Below are 23,562 nucleotides of genomic sequence, written 5' to 3'. Positions count from 1 at the left end.
ACAAGCCGGACGGGTTGCACCTCAACAGAGCCGGGACCAATATCCTTGCAGGGGGCTTTGCTAGTGCTGTGGGGGAGGGTTTAAACTAGGTTGGCAGGAGGATGGGAACCTGAGAATAGAGTCAGTAGGGAGGGGAGTAGAGCTGGAATGAAAAAGCAAAAATGTAGAAAGTGAGTTTGAAGGACAAAGGAAACAAGCAGGAAAAAAAGGTAACAAAAACATTTATTAAAAGCTCTTTGTCTAAATGCACGCAGTATTCGTAACAAAATAGATAAGTTGACGGCACAAATAGATACAAATGGGTATGATCTGATAGCCATTATCGAGACATGGTTGCAAGGTGACCAGGACTGGGAACTAAATATTCAGGGGTATTTGACAATTCGGAAGGGCAGACAGAAAGGAAAAGGGAGCAGGCTATCTTAGATCTAGTACTGTATAATGATGCAGGATTAATAAATGATCTCGTAGTAAAAAATCCTCCATGAATGAGTGACCATAATATGGTTGAATTTCAAATTCAGTTGGAGAGTGAGAAAGTTGGTTCTGAAACCAGGGTCCTAAGCTTAAATAAAGGAGACTACAAAGGTATGAGGGCAGAGTTGGCTAAAGTGGACTGGGAAAATAGACTAACGAATGGGATGGTTGATGAGCAGTGGCAGACATTTAAGGAGATATTTCATAATTCCCAACTCCATAACTCATATAGTCCCAATGAGAAGGAAAGACGGTAAGAGAAGGGATAACCATCCGTGGCTAACTAAGGAAATAAGGGAGGGTATCAAATTGAAAACAAAGGCATATTATGTGGTCAAGACTAGTGGGAGGTCAGAGGATTGGGAAATTTTTAAAAGCCAGCAGAGAACGACTAAAAAAATGATTAAGAGAGGGAAGATAGATTATGAAAGTAAACTAGCACGAAATATAAAAACAGATAGTAAGAGTTTCTACAGGTACATAAAAAGGAAAAGAGTGGCTAAAGTAAATGTTGGTCCCCTGGAGGATGAGACTGGGGAATTAATAATGGAGAACAGGGAAATGGCAGAAACATTGAACAAATATTTTGTATCAGTCTTCATGGTAGAAGACACTAAAAACATCCCAATAATGGATAATCAAGTGAGGAACTTAATACAATCACTATTACTAATGAAGTAGTACTTGGTAATATAATGGGACTAAAGGCAGAGATAGTGGATGCATTGGTTGTAATCTACCAAAATTCCCTGAATTCTGGAGCGGTCCCAGCGGTTTGGAAAACTGCAAATGTAATGCCCCTATTTAAAAAAAGGAGGCAGACAAAAAGCAGGAAATTATAGACCAATTAGCCTAACATCTGTCGTTGGGAAAATGCTGGAGTCCATTATTAAGGAAGTAGTAGCAGGGCAATTAGAAAATCATAATACAGTCAAGCAGAGTCAGGGAGGATAAGGGGGAACCAGTGGATGTGGTGTATTTGGATTTCCAGAAGGCATTCGATAAGGTGCAACATGATCCGTCCTTACTATACAGTATAAATGCACACGAGGCCCATGCTTGAGAGAAGGTCAGTCTGTGACCTGTCCTTTATTCCTTAGCACTCAAGTGATGAAGGTGGGTGGAGCTTCCCCTTTTATACCTGAAGGTCCAGGTTAGGAGTGTCTCCCACCTAGTGGTCAGTGTTCTCACGTTGTACAACTTAGGTCAGTTTATACATGGGTTACAATGATGGTTGAATACATGACATCACCTCCACCCCCAAAGTCTTATTGGGATCACAGGTTGAGTCTCTTTGGTGGTTTACGCTCCCTTATAGAGCGCCTGAGTTGGGGCTCCGGTTGTTGGGCGCTGGCCTGAGTGTCTGCTGTTTGCAGTGCCTCAGGCCTGTCCGGACTGCCCACAGTGACTGGGCTCTCCTCCCTTTGGTTCCGGTGTTCGGTCACCTGTGGTGGAGTAAACTCTATATCGTGTTCTTCCTCTGCTTCTTCTATGGGGTTGCTGAACCTCCTTTTTGTTTGATCCACATGTTTGCGGCAGATTTGTCCATTGGTAAGTTTAACTACCAGAATCCTATTTCCCTCTTTGGCAACTACAGTGCCTGCGAGCCATTTGGGCCCTGCAGCGTAGTTGAGGACAAAAACAGGATCATTTACATCAATACATCGCGCCCTCGCATTCCTGTCATCGTAGTGATATTGTGACTGGCGCCTGCTCTCGACAATTTCTTTCATGGTAGGGTGTATAAGGGATAATCGGGTTTTGAGTGGCCTTTTCATTAGTAGCTCTGCGGGTGGAACCCCTGTGAGCGAGTGTGGTCGGGATCTATAGGCCAACAGGAGGCGTGATAAGCGGGTTTGTAGGGAACCCCCTTGGAATCTGAGCATCCCCTGTTTGATTATCTGCACTGCTCGTTCTGCCTGGCCGTTTGAGGTTAATTCCATTGCCTGCCATGAAGTCCTGGAATTCAGTGCTTGTGAAGCATGGACCATTGTCGCTGACCAAGATGTCCGGTAGACTGTGGGCGGCGAACATTGCCCGTAGACTTTCTATCATGGCAGAGGATGTGCTTGAATTTAAAATGTCACACTCGATCCATTTGGAGTAGACGTCTACTACAACCAAAAACATTTTCCCCATGAAAGGACCTGCGTAGTCCACATGGATGCGTGACCAAGGCTTGGCGGGCCATGCCCAGGGGCTAAGGGGGACATGGCCCAGCTGGGTACACGTGTTGCACCTGCGAACACAAAGTTCCAGATCTGCGTCTATCCCCGGCCACCAAACGCGTGACCTGGCAATTGCCTTCATCGTGACAATGCCCGGGTGCCCATTGTGGAGTTCTCTGATGAACAGCTCTCTGCCCATCTGGGGCATGATGACGCGGTTTCCCCACAGTAGGCAATCGGCCTGAATCGAGAGTTCATCCTTGCGCTTGTGAAATGGTTTAAATTTCTCAGGGCATGCCCTGTACATGGCTGCCCAGTCCCCATTCAGGACACATTTCTTGACTAGAGACAATAGCGGGTCTCTATTTGTCCAGACTTTAATCTGACGGGCTGTCACGGGTGAGCCTTCACTTCCGAAAGCTTCAACAGCCATGACCATCTCAGCACCATGCTCGGTAGCCCCCTCAGTGGTGGCTAGTGGGAACCTGCTGAGTGCATCGGCGCAGTTTTCGGTGCCCGGTCTGTGCCGAATTGTGTAGTCATAGGCAGCTAACGTGAGTGCCCACCTCTGTATGCGGGCTGATGCGTTTGCATTTATGGCCTTGTTGTCGGCCAAAAGGGACGTTAGGGGTTTGTGATCTGTCTCCAGCTCAAATTTCCTGCCAAACAGGTACTGGTGCATTTTCTTTACCGCATATACACATGCGAGCGCCTCCTTTTCTACCATCCCGTAGCCCCTTTCTGCCTGGGACAGACTCCTGGAGGCATAAGCTATCGGCTGTAACTGACCCTTGGCATTGACATGCTGCAACACATACCCGACACCATAGGACGACGCATCGCACGTTAACACAAGTTTCTTACATGGGTCATATAGCGTTAACAGATTGTTGGAACATAACAAATTGCGTGCTCTATTAAAAGCCCTTTCCTGGCTGTCCCCCCAGACCCATTCACGACCTTTGCGTAGGAGCACGTGTAGCAGCTCTAGCAGTGTGCTCAATGTGGGAAGAAAGTTACCAAAATAGTTCAGGAGCCCCAGGAACGAACGCAGCTCCGTCGTGTTACGGGGTCTGGGTGCTCTCTGGATCGCTTCCATCTTGGATGCAGTAGGGCTGATCCCGTCTGCTGCTACCCTCATCCCCAGGAATTCTACCTCTGGAGCTAGGAAGACGCACTTCGCCTTTTTCAGTCGCAGACCTACCCGGTCCAGTCTGCGTAGCACCTCCTCCAGGTTGTGGAGGTGTTCTTCAGTATCGTAACCCGTAATGAGGATGTCATCCTGAAAAACCACCGTCCCTGGAATCGACTTGAGGAGGCTTTCCATATTTCGTTGGAAGATCGCGGCGGCCGAGCGAATCCCGAACGGACATCTGTTGTACTCAAACAACCCCTTGTGTGTCGTGATGGTGGTCAGCTTCTTCGACTCACTCGCCAGCTCCTGGGTCATGTAAGCTGTGGTCAGGTCCAATTTTGAAAAAAGTTTGCCACCGGATAGCGTCGCAAAGAGGTCCTCCGATCTCGGTAGCGGGTACTGGTCTTGGAGTGACACCCGATTGATGGTGGCCTTGTAATCGCCACATATCCTGACCGACCCATCCGCCTTGAGCACCGGCACAGTCGGGCTCGCCCAGTTACTGAATTCGACTGGCGAGATGATGCCTTTTGTTTAAACCACGCGAGCATGGCCACTAGCAGAACAGATGAGAGGTACTGTGTTAAGGAATGGTTGGGACAGAGATTCAACATTGTTAAAGCAGCACACAGTTCTCCAGGCAGACAAGGGCAGTCAGGCATGCCCCAACATGTAGTCGAACCCAGAGGGGGAGTTCGACAGAGATAATGGCAAGCTGAACAGCGATTCACGCCATTGCAAGGGACAATGCGGCCAGTAATAGGGCCATCAACACCTGTTAATGGTGCACTCAAGGACAATAACAGGGGCAGTCAGGGACGATCGACTGGCAAGGGACCTTTTGTTTCAAACCGCAACTCATGCTAGAGGCGTGGAGGCATACATTCAGCCGGAGTTTGCAGAGATGAGCAAAATACCTGCAGAAATTGCAGAAATGGACACTGGGGGAAATCGCTGGGAGCTGAAGTTCAGCGAGTTCATGTGGAGCACGTATACAGTTCATACACCAGGACGCCACCGATAATGATGAAAGTGCTCCTCAATGGCATCCCAGTATCAATGGAGTTAGACACGAGTGCCAGCCAGTCCCTGATGGGTATCAAACAGTTCGAAAAGTTGTGGGCATCCAAGGCCAGGAGGCCAAAATTATCGCCAATTGACGCACAGCTACGGACTTACACAAAGCAGATCATTCCGGTGCTAGGCAGCGCCACGGTAGTCGTGACCCACAAAGATTCGGAGAGCAGGTTGCCACTCTGGATTGTCCCAGGGGACGGTCCCGCACTACTGGGGAGGAGTTGGCTTGCTGTCATGAACTGGAAATGCAATTTCCTCTGTGGAGCGAGTATCATGCTCACAGGTCCTGGACAAATTTGACTAATTATTTCAACCCGGCATTGGCACTTTCACGGGGGCCAAGGTAGTGATTCACATAAACTTGGATGCCAGACCAGTACACCACAAGGCCAGAGCGGGGCATTACGTGATGCGGGAAAAGATAGAAGGCGAATTGGACCGCCTGTTGAGAGAAGGTCAGTCTGACCTGTCCTTTATTCCTTAGCACTCAAGTGATGAGGTGGGTGGAGCTTCCCCTTTTATACCTGAAGGTCCAGGTTAGGAGTGTCTCGCACCTAGTGGTCAGTGTTCTCACGGTGTACAACTTAGGTCAGTTTATACATGGGTTACAATGCTGGTTGAATACATGACACAACATAAGAGGTTACTGTCCAAGATAAAAACTTACGGGGTTTGGGGTAATATATTAGCATGGATAGAGGATTGGCTAACTAACAGAAAATAGAGTCGGGATAAATGGGTCATTTTCCGGTTGGCAAACAGTGACTAGTGTGCTGCAGGTGTCAGTGCTGGGTCCTCAAATATTTACAATCTATATTAATAACTTGGATGAAGGGATCGAGTGTAATGTAGCCAAGTTTGCTGATGATACAAAGATGGGTAGGACACAAAAAATCTGCAAAGGGATATAGACAGGCTAAGTGAGTGGGCAAAAATTTGGCAGATGGAGTATAATGTGGGAAAATGTGAAGTTACCAATGGCAGAAATAATAGAAAAGCAAATTATAATTTAAATGGAGAAAAATTGTAAAATGCTGCAGTACAGAGAGACCTGGGGGTCTTTGTGCATGAAACACAAAAGGTTAGTATGCAGATACAGCAAGTAATCAGGACGGCAAATGGAATGTTGGCCTTTATTGCAAGGGGGATGGAGTATAAAAGCAGAGAAGTCCTGCTACAACTGTACAGAGTATTGGTGAGGCCACACCTAGAGTACTGCGTACTGTTTTGGTCTCCGTATTTAAGGAAGGATATACTTGCATTGGAAGCTGTTCAGAGAAGGTTCATTAGGTTGTTTCCGGAGATAGGGGGTTGACTTATGAGGATAGGTTGAGTAGGTTGGGCCTATAGACATTGGAGTTCAGAAGAATGAGAAGTGATCTTATTGAAACTTATAAGATAATGAGGGGTTCGACAAGGTGGATGCAAAGAGGATATTTCCACTCATGGGGGAAACTAAAACTAGGGGTCATAGTCTTAGAATAAGGGGCCGTCCATTTAAAACTGAGATGATGAGAAGTTTCTTCTCTGAGGGTCGTAAATCTGTGGAATTCTCTGCCGCAGAGAGCTGCGTCATTGAATATATTTAAGGTGGAGATAGACAGATTTTTGAGCGATAAGGAAGTAAAGGGTTATGGGGAGCGGGCAGGGAAGTGGAACTGAGTCCATGATCACATCAGCCATGGTCTTATTAAATGGTGGAGCAGGCTCGAGGGGCCAAATGGCCTACTCCTGCTCCTATTTCTTATGTTCTTATGTTCTTATGCTGTTCTGAGAATGGAGGTTAAGGCACCTCATGAAGGGTTTGTGGTGTCCTCTGTTAAGTTTTAGCCCAATAGATTTTCCATTCACTGTGGCATTCCATAGCTCTGTGTACTTTTCTTGTCTCTTTTAAAATGTGTTTTACATTGTTTACATGTAATACATCTTCAATTACTTTTGAAGCTGTAAGGTTTAATTTTTAAGTGTTACCTAAATTACTAATACACCAGAAAAACTTCTATGCGAGCAAGTCATTAGGTACTTTGTCGGAAAAAAAGAAACAAATCATGTTTTTAAGAGAACTGCATATACCACAAAAAGAACTGATCTGGTGTATGGTTGCACAGCACCACAAGCAGAATCCTAGTTGCAAGTCTTCTATCTATCCGATTGACTCTCACATTGCACTTTAGGCTATAAGCTAGGCTAAAGGAAGAGAGAAAAAAGTAAACTCAAAGAAAAAATACTTATATAAAGAAAATGCAAAAGAAATTGCAATAATCTAGACTTAAAATTCTTATCAAAAATAAACCATGAATATGTATATCTATCCTTTTGTAAAACAAACACGTTATATAAAAGTGAGCATCTGTACTCCGTTAGTTTTCTAAATTTGGTCACTTTAGCCATCAATATATCCACTGATTTCCTATTGTAAAATAAGATGAGATCACAGAAACATACATATAAACATAGAAAATAGGTGCAGGAGCAGGTCATTCGGTCCTTTGAGCCTGCACTGCCATTCAATATGATCATGGCTGATCATGCAACTTCACTACCCCACTCCCGCCTTCTCTCCATACCCCCTGATCCCCTTAGCCGTAAGGGCCACATCTAACTCCCTCTTGAATATATCCAATGAACTGGACTCAACAACTTTCTGTGGTAGAGAATTCCACAGGTTCACCACTCTCTGGGTGGAAAAGTTTCTCCTCATCTCGGTCCTATATGTCTTACCCCTTATCCTTAGATTGTGACCCCTGGTTCTGGACTTCCCCAACATTGGGAACATTCTTCCTGCATCTAACCTGTCCAGTCCCGTCATAATTTTATATGTTTCTATGGGCTCCCCTCTCATTCTTCTAAATTCCAGTGAGTATAAGCCTAGCTGATCCATTCTTTCTTCATATGTCAGTCCTGCCATCCCGGGAATTAGTCTGATGAACCTTCGTTGCACTCCCTCAATAGCAAGCACGTCCTTCCTCAGATTAGGAGACCAAAACTGCACACAATACTCAAGGTGTGGTCTCACCAAAGGCCTGTCCAATTGCAGTAACACCTCCCTGCTCCTATACTCAAATCCTCTCGCTATGAAGGCCAGCATGCCATTTGCTTTCTTTACTGCCTGCTGTACCTGCATGCCTACCTTCAGTGACTGATGTACCATGACACCCAGGTCTTGTTGCACCTCCCCTTTTCCTAATCTGTTACCATTCAGATAATAATCTGCCTTCGTGTTTTTGCCATCAAAAGTGGATAACCTCACATTTATCCACATTATACTGCATCTGCCATGCATTTGCCCATTCACCTATCGTGTCCAGGTCACCCTGCAGCCTCTTAGCATCCTCCTCACAGTTCACCCTGCCACCCAGTTTAGTGTCATCTGCAAACTTGGAGATATTACATTCAATTCCTTCGTCTAAATCATTAATGTATATTGTAAATAGCTGGGGTCCCAGCACTGAACCTTGCGGCACCCTACTAGTCACTGCCTGCCATTTTGAAAAGGACCCATTTATTCCCACTCTTTGATTCCTGTCTGCCAACCAGTTTTCTAGCCACATCAATACATTACCCCAATACCATGTGCCTTAATTTTGCACACTAATCTCTTGTGTGGGACCTTGTCAAAAGTCTTTTGAAAGTCCAAATACACCACATCCACTGGTTCTCCCTTATCCACTCTATTAGTTACATCCTCAAAAAACTCTAGAAGGTTTGTCAAGCATGATTTCCCTTTCATAAATCCATGCTGACTTGGACCGATCCTGTTACTGCTTTCCAAATGTGCTGCTATTACATCTTTAATAATTGATTCCAGCATTTTCCCCACCACCGATGTCAGGCTAACCAGTCTATAATTCCCTGTTTTCTCTCTCCCTCCTTTTTTAAAAAGTGGGTTTACATTAGCTACCCTCCAATCCATAGGTACTGATCCAGAGTCCATGGAATTTTGGAAAATGACCACCAATGCATCTACTATTTCTAGGGCCACTTCCTTTAGTACTCTGGGATGCAGACTGGGGATTTATCGGCCTTGAGTCCCATCAGTTTCCCTAACACCATTTTCTGACTAATAAGGATTTCCCTCAGTTCCTCCTTCTTGCTAGACCCTCGGTCCCCTAGTATTTTCGGGAGGTTATTTGTGTCTTCTTTAGTGAAGACAGAACCAAAGTATTTGTTCAATTGGTCTGCCATTTCCTTGTTCCCCATTATGAATTCACCTAATTCTGACTGCAAGGGACCTACATTAGTCTTCACTAATCTTTTTATCTTCACAGTTGTACAGATTTTTTAAATGTTGTATTTTTTACTTGATGTTTAATTCAATATACACACATTAATATATTTTTTATGATAGTAATTACCAGCTTATGTTGTTCAGTGTATTCGTTTAATCTGTTAAACAAGAACAATTAAAGACTGAGGCAGATGCTAAAGAAAAATTGAAGTGTTTTTCAACTTTTTGTGTAAAGATTTCTAGTGAAAGATTACTCCATAAAATCTAACAGTATGTGTAAATATTTCCCCAGCCCTTTTATAGTATATTGCAAATTTTTTAATTATATGGTTTATGAACTAATCAATCTGAAAATGGAACTTTAATAACTTCTTCGTGCTGAAAAATTGGGAACTTATGCAGTAGATTGCCACTAAACTGAAACATTGAAAACCAAAAGAAACAGAGTTGTGATTCAATGGGGAGTAGAGGACAATGGGCTCAGAGGAAGAAAAGATTCTTAGAAGACCTGCATGATACATTATATGATCAGAGAGGTCTTTGGCTCCAGAATACTAATATTTTTAGTTGTTTATATAACAATAATCATTATATTTCGAAAAGTAATTCATTGTGTGAATCACATTTGAACTGTTTCTACAAGATAAGGCACCATATAAATAGTATGATAAGCATAAGTAGAGGACTGTTACATAATGGTCGGAGCATATTTGTTAAACTAAAGGCTATGATTTGCATGGAGTTATATTATTTTCTTAATCTGTATCTGAGATATGCATGTCTTTAAATGTCAGTGCAAGTCTAAAAGCACAGTATCTATGATCCATGAGTCTTTAATCCCATCCTTCCTTAAGCTTTTGATCTGCTAACTTTTTCTCTCTGTTAACCTTCCTTCATCTTTTCAGATGCAGGATGCCATGGGCTATGAGTTACCTTGGGTCTATTTTGTGAGTCTGGTCATCTTTGGATCCTTTTTCGTTCTAAATCTGGTTCTTGGTGTGTTAAGCGGGTAAGCTGTAAATTTGGTATCTTCACTCACCCCTTCCCATTACCTATTTTCTTCCCTACACCCTACCCAGGCAAGGTGCCATGCCACATTTCTCCTCATCATCAGCAAGTAGAAATAAATGAGACCTATATAATTTTAGGCTTTGGCTGAGATGGAAATTGTAACTACTAAATGGAAGTTGTCAGGATGGTTCATGTGCTGGTGATAATCCCCATGCAGCCTTGCTGTGCTCAGATGCTAAGTAAAACTCACTAATTATCATTCCATTTTCCAGGTAAATTATGCTATAGGGAATCAGTAGCATGGATCTATTTTGTTAATCTTATCATCATAGGCTCATTTTTTGTGCTTAACTTGGTACTCGATGTGCTCAACTGGTAATCAGCATTGCAATACTGTTTTCTATTTTTTTTTAATGTTTATTTCTATTTTGTTGTGATCCCTGTATTGCCTGTTCCTCTGATAACAAAATCATGTACTCATGTTAATGCCAAATGAGATTCTCAGTCACATTATTGAAAACAAGAAGTGACTATAGCAGTTAAAACATAATTTTCTATTTTTTTCTCCCTAATTATCCTTTTAGAGTTAATGGAGAAGTGTTTCCTAATTAATTACACTATAATCATAAATGTTACAAAGACAGGAGACACAAGCATCCCCAAGTTCTGCTCCATTGTTATCATGATTGGGGCTGATCACCTCTGGGCAACCCACTCAGTTCATTATGATATTGAAGCAGGACTCTGATGTGACATCATGATATATCGACATCTGATCTCAAGTTGCTTCAAATTAGCACTTTTAAAGCATAAACCATGGTGGCAAGGGATAACGGTGAGTATCCCCTGTTATCAGTTTTGGGAAAATTGCATTCTTCAGTACATAATATGATATACATGAATGACTTGGACTTGAGGATGCAGGGCACAATTTCAAAATTTGCAGATGACATGAAACTTGGAACTTAAAGTGAGGAAGATGGTAATAGACTTCAAGAAGACAATGCAGGCTGGAGGAAGCGGCAGACACATAGCAGATGAAATTCAGCACAAAAAAGTGTGTGGTGAAACATTTTGGTAGGAAGAATGAGGAGAGACAATACAAGCTAAATGATACAATTTTAAAGGGGGTACAAGAACAAAGAGACCAGGAGGTATTTTTGCACAAATCTTTGACAGGCAGGACAGGTTAACAAAGTAGTTAGTAAAGCATATAGGATCCTGGGCTTTATAAATAGAGACATAGAGTACAAAAGCCAGGAAATTCAGCTAAACTTATATAAAACACTATTTCAGCCCCAGCTGGAGTATTGTGTCCAAATCTGAGCACCACACTTTAGGAAGATAGAGTAAATAAAGAGAAATTGTTTCCAATGGCTGAAGGGTCGATATCCAGCGAGCACAGATTTAAGGTGATTGGCAAAAGAATCAGAGGCCACATGAGGAAAAACTTTTTTTACATAATGAGTGGTTAGAATTTGTAATGGACTGCCTGATTGGGTGATGGAGACAAATTCAGTAGCTTTCAAAGGAGAATTGGATAAAGACTTGAAGGGGAAAAAATTGTAGGAATATGGGAAAGAGCGTGGAAGTGGACTAAGAACATAAGAAAAAGGAGCAGAAGTAGGCCATTGGCCGCTCGAGCCTGCTCCGCCATTTAATAAGATCATGGCTGATCTGATCTTGGGCTCAGCTCCACTTCCCTGCCCACTCCCCATAACCCTTAACTCCCTTATCGTTCAAAAATCTGTCTATCTCCACCTTAAATATATTCAATGACCCAGCCTCCACAGCTCTCTGCGGCAGAGAATTCCACAGATTTACGACCCTCTGAGAGAAGAAATTTCTTTTCATCTCAGTTTTAAATGGCTGGCCCCTTATTCTAAGATTATGACCCCTAGTTTTAGTTTCCCCTATGAGTGGAAATATCCTCTCTGCATCTACATTGTTGAGCTCCCTCATTATCTTATATATTTCAATAAGATCGTCTCTTATTCTTCTAAACTCCAATGAGTATAGGTCCAACTTGCTCAACCTTTCTTAATAAGTCAACCCCTTCATCTCAAGAATCAACCTAGTGAACCTTCTATGAACAGCCTCCAATGCAAGAATATCCCTCCTTAACTAACTGCAATGTTCTTCGAAAGAGCCGGTGCAGACTTGATGGGCTGAATTGCCTCCTTCTGTGCTGTACTGTTCTATGATTCTATATAAATAATCTGGTTTTGGGTATAGGGGGCCCAACTTCAAAACTTGCAGATGATACACAAATAGGGAACATGTCAACTGTGAAGGGGACTAAGCAACTTCAGGAAATCAGACAGGTCAGTAGTTTGAACAGATACCTTCTAGATGAAATTTAATGCAGGAAAATGTGAGGTAATATATTTTGGGAGGAAGAATACAAAGAGTAAATATATAATAAATGGGAACATTTTAGAGGAGCAGAGAGACTTTTAGAGGTTCAGATACCCAGATCGTTAAAAGTGGGTGGACAAGTGGATAAAGCTGTGGGAGGGAAAAAAGCATATGGGATCTTAACAACAACAATTCCAACTTGTATTTAAATAGCACCTTTAACATAGTAAAATGTCCCAAGGCGCTTTACCGGTGTGTTATAAGACAAAACAAATAAATTTGACACCAAGCCACATAAGAAGAAATTATGGCAGATGACCAAAAGCTTGGTCAAAGAGGTAGGTTTTAAGGAGTGTGTTGAAGGAGGAAAGAGAGGTAGTGAGGTGGAAAGGTTTAGGGAGGGAGTTCCAGAACTTGGGGGCTAGGCAATTGAAGGAACAGCCACCAATGGTTGAGCAGTTATAATCAGGGATACTCAAGAGGGCAGAATTTGAGGAGCACAGACATTTTGGGGGTTTGTGAGGCTAAAGGAGATTACAGAAATGGGGAGGGGCATGGCATGGAGGGAATTGTAAACAAAGATGAGAATTTTGAAATCGAGGCGTTGCTTAACCGGGAGCCAATGTAGATCAGCGAGCGCAGGGATCATGGGTGAACGGGACTTGGTGCGAGTTCGGACACGAGCTGCCAAGTTTTGGATGACCTCAAGTTTACGAAGGGTAGAATAAGAACATAAGAACATAAGAAATAGGAGTAAGCCATACAGCCCCTCAAGCCTGCTCCGCCATTCAGTGAGATCATGGCTGATCTGATCATGGACTTGGCTCCACTTCCCCGCCCATTCCCATAACACCTTATCCCCTATCGTATAAGAAACTGTCTATTTCTGTCTTAAATTTATTTAATATCCCAGCTTCCACAGCTCTCTGAGGCAGCGAATTCCACAGATTTACAACCCTTCGAGAGAAGAAATTTCTCCTCATCTCTGTTTTAAATGGGCGGCCCCTTTGTTATGTCTTGGCTAAAGAGTCAGACTCGATATTGCAAGCTCAAAGTAAGTGTGACCGTAGTCCTTTATTGCAGATCTCAGTGCCTCTCCAGCCTGTGAGGCCTCCTTATATAAGGCGCTCCCAAGGGATTGTGGGATCCCTTGGGACTCCAGGGGATAAGCCCTCTGGTGGTTAGACATGGTAATTACTGGTTTACATACATAACAATACTCCTCCACCCCTCCCCCCCCCCCCCCAAAGTCAATAGTCCAACAATTTACAATGTGAGTCGATCTGGGGCCTTCCTTTCCCTGGTTGATTGTCTCGTTGCAAATGTTGGTGTTGGTGAGTTGTTTGTTGCTGGACTGCTGGGGGTGGTGAGCCTTGCTGGGCTCCTACGGGTGATGGGTTCTGCTTCGTGGTCAACCACTGGGTCGGTTGCCACTTTTGTGTGTGTTGGAGGGTCGAGAAAGGTAGAGTCTATTGTGGGTTGTTCTGGATAGTCCGTAAATCTGAGTTTGGTTTGGTCCAAGTGTTTTCTGCAGGTGAGTCTATTTACGAGTTTGACCACAAACACCTTACTCCCCTCTTTGGCCAAAACAGTGCCAGCAATCCACTTGGGACCTTGTCATAGTTCAATACAAATACAGGATCATTTACTTCAATTTCGCGTGACATATTTGCGCGATCATGATATGTATTCTGTTGAAGCCGCCTGTTCTCTATCTGTTCGTGTAGATCAAGGTGGACTAACGAGAGCCTTGTCTTAAGTGCCCTTTTCATGAGCAGGTCAGTGGGAGGGGCCCCGGTGAGCGAGTTGGGTATTGTGCGGTAACTAAGCAGGACTCGGGATAAGTGAGCCTGCAGTGAGCCTTCTGTTACCCTTTTCAAGCTCTGCTTGATTGTTTGAACTGCTCGTTCTGCCTGACCATTGGACGTTGGCTTGAAAGGGGCAGACGTGACATGTTTGACCCCATTGCGGGTTATGAATTCCTTGAACTCAGCACTGGTAAAGCACGACCCATTGTCACTTACAAGGACATCAGGCAGGCCGTGCGTGGCAATCACGGCCCGTAGGCTTTCAATGGTGGCAGCGGACGTGCTTGCCGACATTATCAAACATTTAATCCATTTGGAGTACGCATCTACAATCACTAAAAACATTTTTCCCAAGAATGGGCCTGCATAGTTGACATGTACCCTAGACCACAGTTTGGAGGGTCAAGACCATAAACTTAGTGGTGCCTCCCTGGGTGCATTGCTTAACTGGGAACATGTATTACATTTGTACCCGCAGGACTCTAAGTCTGCATCGATACCGGGCCACCACACGTGGGATCTGGCTATCGCTTTCATCATTACAATGCCTGGATGCGTACTGTGGAGATCACTAACGAAAGTGTCCCTGCCCTTTTTTGATACAACTACCCGATTACCCTATAGGAGGCAGTCTGCTTGTATAGACATTTCATCTTTATTTCTTCCTGCATCTCTAATGGGATACTAGACTAACTCCCGTGGAGCACACAATTTTTTACTAAGGACAGTAAGGGGTCCTGGCTCGTCCAGGTTCTAATCTATCCGGCCGTAACAGATGTTTGCTCACTCTCGAATGCTTCCATTATCATAACTAAATCTGTGGGCTGTGCCATTTCCACTGCCGTGGTGGGCAATGGCAGCCAACTGAACGCATTGGCACAGTTTTCTGTGCCTGGCCTGTGGCGGATGGCGTAGTTGTATGTGGACAACGTGAGCGCCCATCTCTGGATGCGGGCCGATGCATTCATATTTATCCCCTTATTTTCAGAAAAGAGGGCTATAAGCGGTTTATGGTTGGTTTCCAATTCAAATTTGAGCCCGAACAGATATTGATGCATTTTCTTTACCCCATAAACACACGCTAACGCTTCTTTTTCAATCATACTGTAGGCCCTCTCGGCCTTAGACAGACTTCTGGATGCATAAGCAACAGGTTGCAATTTCCCAAATTCATTAGCTTGTTGCAATACACACCCGACCCCATACTACAACGCATCACATGCTAGTTTACATGGATCATACAACACAAGCAATTTGTTTGAACATAACAGCTTCCGAGCTTTCTCAAAGGCATTTTCTTAGCTTTTACCCCATACCCATTCATCTCCCTTAAGCAGTAAAGAGTGCAGGGGTTCTAAGAATGTGCTAAGACCCGGTAAGAAGTTACCAAAATAGTTCAGGAGTCCTAGAAATGACCGCAGCTCCGTCACGTTCTGTGGTCTCGGTGCGTTCTTGATTGCCTCCGTCTTCGAATCGGTGAGCCTGATGCTGTTCGCCGTGATTCTTCTCCCCAGGAATTCCACTTCAGGTGCCTAGGAAAATGTACTTCGAGCGTTTTAGCCTGAGCCCCACATGATTAAGCTGACTAAGAACCTCCTCCAGGTTCTGCAGGTGCTCGACGGTGTCCCGACCTGTAAACAAGATGTCGTCCTGGAAGACCACGGTGCGCGGGACCGACTTCAGCAAGCTTTCCATGTCCCTCGGGAATATCGCCACGGCCGATTGAATCCCAAATGGGCATCTGTTGTAAACGAAAAGACCTTTGTGCATGTTGATACAAGTGAGGCCTTTCGAAGATTCCTCCAGCTCCTGCGTCATGTAGGCTGAGGTCAAGTCCAGCTTCGTGAACGTTTTCCCTCCCGCCAGCGTTGCAAATAGGTCGTCTGCCTTTGGAAGCGGGTTTTGATCCTGCAGCGAGAAACGATTGATAGTAACTTTGTAATCACCACAGGTTCTGATGGTGCCGTCTCCCTTGAGGACTGGAACAATTGAATTGGCCCACTCATTGAATTTGATCAGCGAAATAATGCCCTCTCATTGCAGCCTATCAGCTCGATCTCCGCCCTCTCTCTCATCATGTAAGGTACCGCTCTCGCCTTGTGATATATGGGTCGCGCCCCCAGAATCAAATGGATCTGCACTTTTGCTCCTTGGAACTTCCCGATGCCTGGTTTGAATAGCGAGGGGAACTTGCTTAGGACCTGGGCACATGAGGTGTTGTCGACGGACGAAAACGCTCAGATGTCGTCCCAGTTCCAGCATATCTTTCTCAGCCAGCTCCTGCCAAACAGCGTGGGGTCATCGCCTGGTACCACCCAGAGTGGTAAATCATGCATCGCTCCATCGTAGGAGATCTTTACGGTCGCACTGCCAATTACGGGATTCACTTCCTTTGTGTACGTTCTAAGTTTGGTACGAATGGGAGTCAGGACTGGCATTGAAGCCTTGTTGCACCACAACTTATCGAAAGTCTTTTTACTCATTATGGACTGGTTTGCGCCCATGTTCAGCTCCATGGACAACGGGAGTCCATTTAATTCAACCTTCAGTATTATCAGGGGACACTTTGTGGCAAATGTGTGCACCCCATATACCTCTGCCTCCTCGGTCTGAGGCGCTGGTTCGTCATGATCCACCGTGGATCTGTCCTCCTCTGAAACCTGGTGGTTTGCAGGATTTAGCAGGGTTTGCAGCTCGCCTGCACATACATTGGAGGTGTCCCATTGTTCCACAGCCCTTGCAAACATATCCTTTGAAGTGGCATGAATGGAATCGATGATCACCCCCGCAGTGCCAACAAGATGTTAATTGCCTTGTAGTCACCACCCTTGATGGCGGACTCTGAGTCATTTGCGGATGTGCGGCTACAGGCGTGTAAGTCCTGCCATGTACATTTCGATTCAAAAACAACATTATTTTGTTCACAGTACTTGCAGCAGCACTAGTGTGCTGGGAAATTTGTTTGGTATTGTCAGTGGTGGAGATAAACGCCTGGGTTATCGCTATGGCTTTACTCAAGGTTGGGGTCTCTACAGTTAAAAGTTTGCGAAGTATTACTTCATGGCCAATGCCAAGTACAAAGAAGTTCCTGAGCATATGCTTCAAGTGTCCTTCAAATTTGCAGTGTCCTGCAAGGTACCTTAGCTCGGCGACATTGCTCGCCACTTCCTGGCCTTCAGACCTCTTGTACGTGTAGAACCAATACCTCGCCATCAGAATGCTTTCCTTCGGGTTTAGATGCTCCTGGACCAGTGTGCACAACTCATCCTACGACTTGTCTGTGGGTTCTTCTGGAGCGAGCAGGTCTTTCATGAGGCCTTACGTTGATGCCCCGCAAACGGTGAGGAGGATCGCCCTTCGTTTGGCAGTGTTCACTTCTCCTTCCAGCTCATTGGCCATGAAGTATTGGTCAGGTTACTCCACGAAGGTTTCCCAATCATCTCCCTCCGAAAATTTCTCCAGGATGCCCACAGTTCTCTGCATTGTTGCGTTGGGGTTCGTTATCTGTATCTCATCGACAGTTGTTATGTCTTGGATAAAGAGTCAGACTAGATAGGCAAGCTCAAAGTAAGTGTGACTGTAGTCCTTTATTGCAAATCTCAGTGTGCCTCTCCAGCCTGTGAGACCTCCTTATATACAGGTGCTCCCAAGGGATTGTGCAATCCCTTGGGGCTCCAGGGGTTAAGCCCTCTGGTGGTTAGACATGTTAATTACAGATTTACATACATAACATGCTTATTCTAAGATCATGCCCTCTAATTCTAGTCTCCCCCGTCAGTGGAAACATCCTCTTTGCATCCACCTTGTCAAGCCCCCTCATAATCTTATACATTTCGATAAGATCACCTCCCATTCTTCTGAATTCCAATGAGTAGAGGCCCAACCTACTCAACCTTTCCTCATAAGTCAACTCCCTTATCCCCGGAATCAACCTAGTGATCCTTCTCTGAACTACCTCCAAAGCAAGTATATCCTTTCATAAATATGGAAACCAAAACTGCATGCAGTATTCCAGGTGTGGCCTCACCAATATCTTATACAGCTGTAGCAAGATTTCCCTGCTTTTATACTCCATCCCCTTTGCAATAAAGGCCAAGCTACCATTGGCCTTCCTGATCACTTGCTGTACCTGTATGCTAACCTTTTGTGTTTCATGCACAAGTACCCCCAGGTCCCACTGTACTGCGGCACCTTGCAATCTTTCTCCATTTAAATAATAACTTGCTCTTTTTTTTCTGCCAAAGTGCATGACCTCACACGTTCCAATATTATACTCCATCTGCCAAATTTTTGCCTGTTCACTTAGCCTGTCTTATGTCCTTTTGAGATTTTTTGTGTCTTCCTCATACAAAGATGGGAGGAAAAGCAATGTATCGTCAGCAAACTTGGCTACGTTACATTCAGTCCCTTCTTCCAAGTCGTTAATATAGATTGTAAATAGTTGGGGTCCCAACACTCATCCCTGCGGCACCCCACTAGTTACGGTTGCCAACCAGAGAATGAACCATTCATCACGACTCTCTGTTCTCTGTTAGCTAGCCAATCCTCTATCCATAATAATATATTACCCCCAACCCCGTGAACTTTTATCTTGTGCAGTAACCTTTTATGTGGCACCTTGTCAAATGCCTTCTGAAAGTCCAAATACACCACATCCACTGGTTCCCCTTTATCCACCCTGTTCGTTACATCCTCAAAGAACTCCTGCAAATTTGGCAAACATGACTTCCCCTTCATAATTGAGTTGTTCGACATTATAAAGGACTTTCATACTGAGGAAAAGTATTTTTTCTAATTAGTGAGATGGTAACTAGAGGATGTTTAAGATCATCACCAAGGAAGAAATGAGGCAGAAGTTAGGAGAATGTATTTTATGCAACATGTTGCAAGGATGTGGAGTGCCAGCCAGGAGTGCATTGGAGTAGTCAAGACCAGAGGTAACAAAGGCATGGATGAGGGTTTCAGTAGCAGATGAGCGGAGACGGGCAATGTTACATAGGTGGAAATAGGCGGTTTTAGTTATGCTGCAGATATGTGGCCGGAAACTCATTTCAGGGTCAAATATGATACCTCGGTTGCGAACAGTCTGGTTCAGCTTCAGACAGATGCTAGGGAGTGGGATGGAGTCAGTGGCTTGAAAACGCAGTTTGTGGGGGGGTCCAAAGACAATGGCTTCGATCTTCCCAATATTTAATTGGAAAAAAATTTCTGCTCATCCGGACAGGCAGTCTGACAATTTAGTGACCATGGAGGGGTCAAGAGAAGTAGTGGTGAGATAGAGTTGGGTGGCATCAGCGTACATGTGGTAACTGACGTCGTGTTTTCAGATGATGTTGCCATGGGGTAACATATAGATGAGAAATAGGAGGGGACCAAGGTTTAAGGTTTATAATAGAATACAAAAGCAAAGAGGTAATGCTCAACTTATAAAAATCATTGGTCGGCCTCAGTTAGAATATTGGATACCTTTCTTTATGAAAGATGTCAATACAGTACTATGGAGAGGGCAGAGGTTCACTAAGATGATACCAAGGATGAGAGGCTTTAGTTTTGAGGAAAGACTACAGAAATGGTGGGCCTAATTACTGGAATAGAGAAGGTTGAGAAGAGATCAATTGCGTTGTTTGACATTATAAAGGACTTTGATACTGAGGAAAAGTATTTCTTCTAATTAGTGAGATGGTAACTAGAGGGTGTTTAAGATCATCACCAAGGAAGAAATGAAGCAGAAGTTAGGAGAATTTATTTTATGCAACGTATTGCAATGACATGGAGTGCCTTGCCAGAAACAGTGATGCAAGCAGAATCCATAATTGCTTTTAAAAGAGAAGTGAATAACTATTTGAAAAAGCAAAATTTAAATGGGAATGGGAAGAGGACTAATTGAATAGGTGTTTCAGAGAAGCAGCGCAAGCATAATGGGCTGAATGGCTGCCCGTGCAGTAAAATTCTATGGGGCTGAAAATCTACAATCCTTTCCAGAGCACTCCTGCCATAATGCCAGTATAAGTGCATCAGAAGAGCTATGAATTAGGCTGCGATCTGGCATAACTGGGTCCAGGCTTTCCTCAGGAATTTTCTCTATTGCCTATGGCAGAGTTTCCACCCACCCCAAAACAGACTTATGGACAAAGGTGGTAATGGGACCAGGATGGGAACCTCCATTATCGGGAGTTCCCACTTTCCTGGTCCTCAGAGGGGCTTAGCGTATTATTGCCGGTGAGATCAGGCATAAAAGCCAGCCAAAGGACAGAAGTAGACCCTACCTGGGATTGTGACCTGAACTCCTGTAGAATAAAAAATACTCTTTTAAAATGATCAAACATGGCCCCCTTACAAAGGCTGCTGGGTGAACCAGTACCCTCCCACCACACCCCAGATCCATTTAAAGTAATCTCAATTTCCTCAAGTTTTGTGCATACCAATATTTGGTTTTTGTCATGTTCAACTTGAGTTCCAAAATAACATCCATGTGATTCGAAGACAACATTCACATCATTTAGCACTTGTGACATTTTCCTGTGAAAGTAATCCAGAAGAAATTTCCGAATGTTAATAATTTGAAATATTATTGTTTAAGTGGCATCATAAAAGTTGACTGTAACTCAGTTGGGGTTCCTTTACTTTGAATTATCCAGTCAGCCTTGTTTATGCAGATATAGATGATATGTCATTTAATGTAGAATTTATCTCAAAAGTGAGGGGAAACCAGATCATTTTTGTACCTCGGCTTTAATGGCTGTGTGGAGCTACGAATAAATTCCAAATTCAATAGCTTGCCATTAAGTGTTATATGTATACCATTTGTTGCATAAAATAATTTTTTAATTCTTATTTTATTATTACTTTGTATTTTATTCTAGTTTTAGTACACTTAATATTTTCTACAACTTTATGCAAAATGGCTTGTGATTCGAGATAATGGTTTGATACAACTGAATAGCTTGCTAGGACACTTCAGGGGACAGTTAAAAGTCAACCACTGGAATCAGGTCAGACTGGGTGGGGATGGCAGATTTAGGTTTTTATAACAATCCAACACTTTCATAGTACTTTTACTTTTTATTTCCAGATTGTTTTAAACTGAATTCAAATGATCTAACTGGCATAGTGGGTTCTCTGGTTTATTCGTCCAGGCCTCTGAATTACTCGTGTAGTAACATAACCACAACATTATTGTACCCATGTATGGCAGCATAGTGGTTATGTTATTGGATGAGCAATTATGCAAATTGCTAATCAGATAGCAGATCAGATTTATGACTAACAAATGCAAAGTGTTGCAAACTGAATAATGTGTGATGTGAGTACAAAATGAATGATATTAAATTAGTAGAAAAGACTTGGGAGTAATAGTGGACTCATCAAGAAAGATTGTCTAGGATCTGTACCAATGAGTACAATGAATATTGGAAAATCAGGTGAGTTAGACTGTTTACCTGTAAAGAAACTTGCCCAATTTCCTGCCTGGCTTTTGGGTAGTTACCCACTATACCTGGAAGTGTATCAATATTTGCAGGGGATCCCCAGAGTTGTGTTTTAATAGTTATAGGATATCTCTCACATAGAAACATTTTAGAGTTGATGAAACATTGTACAGTAACATCTGGTTTGGACAATGTTACAAGGCTATAAGATAACAACTGATTTATATAGCATCGTTCAGTCCAAAGGAACTTCACAGGAAAAACTAATACCGACAGCAAGCAATAATAGAAGATGACCAAAACAATAGTTGAAGAGACAGGTTTAGAGGAGAAATGGAGAGAGCTAACAAGGTAGATGAGGGTTGGGAGAGAGTTCCTGGCAGTAGGACCAAGTTGGCTGAGGGCTTTACCATGGAGTGGTGGGAGGAGGTCAGAGTTGAAAGACCAACTGTGATGATGGTGTGCAGAGTATGCAGAAATAGAGTGGAAGAATTTATATAAAAAGAACATGGATTTTAAATACAATGCATTGAGGGACAAGAATCCACTGGAAGTTAGCAAGGACAAGGTGATAGGTAATCAGACTTATTATCAGACATTAACAGGTAAGTCACCCAATTGATTTTAACTGCCTACCAACCTGCTTCCGCCAAATGGATAGAGTTAATATCATTCCCTACATGTCTCCAGTTGTGCAGTAGCTGTAATATTTCCCCATAGGTTTACTTGCTGTGTGGCTTCAAAGTTTCTCACTAGACACCTCAGGTACTTATTTTATGTGTGACAACTTCTTGTTGATTCAGTAAGCATAGAAAAAAGATTTATTTTTTAAAATCAAATGGTGACTGGATGGCACAGTTAAATTAATCTTTAACCTCTCGGACTAAGTTTGAATTGAGCCCAGACTCGTGGGCTTAAACTCATCTGTTAGTTGTAAAGGTAGTATGTAAAATGACAAATGGTTCACAATTCAAAACAAATTGGCACCAAATTTCACTTGCTTGACTGGAAGTAAGACTTCTGAATTGGGCCTACAGTTCAAATCTAAAAACGGGTACTAACCCTCTAGGTCAAAGAGTTGAAGGTTCATCAATTTCAATGGGGTAGTGGTGGAATTGATATCATTTGAGAGAGCAAGCATTTAGTTCCTTCACCACTCAACACACTCTTTCCGGAGATGAGGGGGTTCACGAATGAGGAAAGGTTGAGGAGGTTGGGCCTCTACTCATTGGAATTCAGAAGAATGAGAGGTGATCTTATCGAAACGTATAAGATTATGAGGTGGCTTGACAAGGTGGATGCAGAAAGGATGTTTCCACTGATAGGGGAGACTAGAACTGGGGGAATAATCTTAGAATAAGGGGCCACCCATTTAAAACTGAGATGAGGAGGAATTTCTTTTCTCAGAGGGTTGTAAATCTGTGGAGTTCGCTGCCTCAGAGAGCTGAGGAAGCCGAGACATTTTAAATTTAAGACAGAGATAGACAGCTTCTTAACTGATAAAGGATTAAGGGGTTATGGGGAGCGGGCAAGGAAGTGGACCTGAGTCCATGATCGGATCAGCCATGATCGTATTAAATGGCAGAGCAGGCTCGAGGGGCTGTATGGCCTACTCCTGCTCCTATTTCTTACATTCATATGATCTGTGAGTATGCTCAAAGGTTTGTAGAGCTGTTGAATTATGAATGGCTTAGCCAGGCATGTGATGTTCACAAGACTCAATAAAACCCCAGTCAGTTGGGTTTAGGGGATCCACGATGAGGCATGCAGTTGGAGCTGAGTGGATGAACTGGTAATGTGCAGTGTGATTGTTAAACCTTTGTTAGTAAACCAATTAGTTCTTAATAGCAATGAGTTGCTATGAATGCTTAAG

General features: G+C 43.5%; 1 protein-coding gene across 1 annotated transcript in view; it reads left to right on the top strand.

The window, feature by feature from the left end:
• cacna1c (calcium channel, voltage-dependent, L type, alpha 1C subunit) overlaps window positions 1–23,562 on the top strand; it is a 1,034,505-nt gene that overhangs the window by 575,633 nt on the left and 435,310 nt on the right. Inside the window, exon 6 of the mRNA XM_070900503.1 lies at window positions 9,991–10,094. Coding sequence (XP_070756604.1) covers window positions 9,991–10,094 — 104 coding nt within the window. The remainder of the gene's footprint in view (window positions 1–9,990; window positions 10,095–23,562) is intronic.

The sequence above is a fragment of the Pristiophorus japonicus genome, chromosome 15 (assembly GCF_044704955.1).
Source record: "Pristiophorus japonicus isolate sPriJap1 chromosome 15, sPriJap1.hap1, whole genome shotgun sequence".
Taxonomy (NCBI): domain Eukaryota; kingdom Metazoa; phylum Chordata; class Chondrichthyes; family Pristiophoridae; genus Pristiophorus; species Pristiophorus japonicus.
Note: the sequence above shows the minus strand (reverse complement) of the source record. Positions and strands in the feature narration are given on the sequence as shown.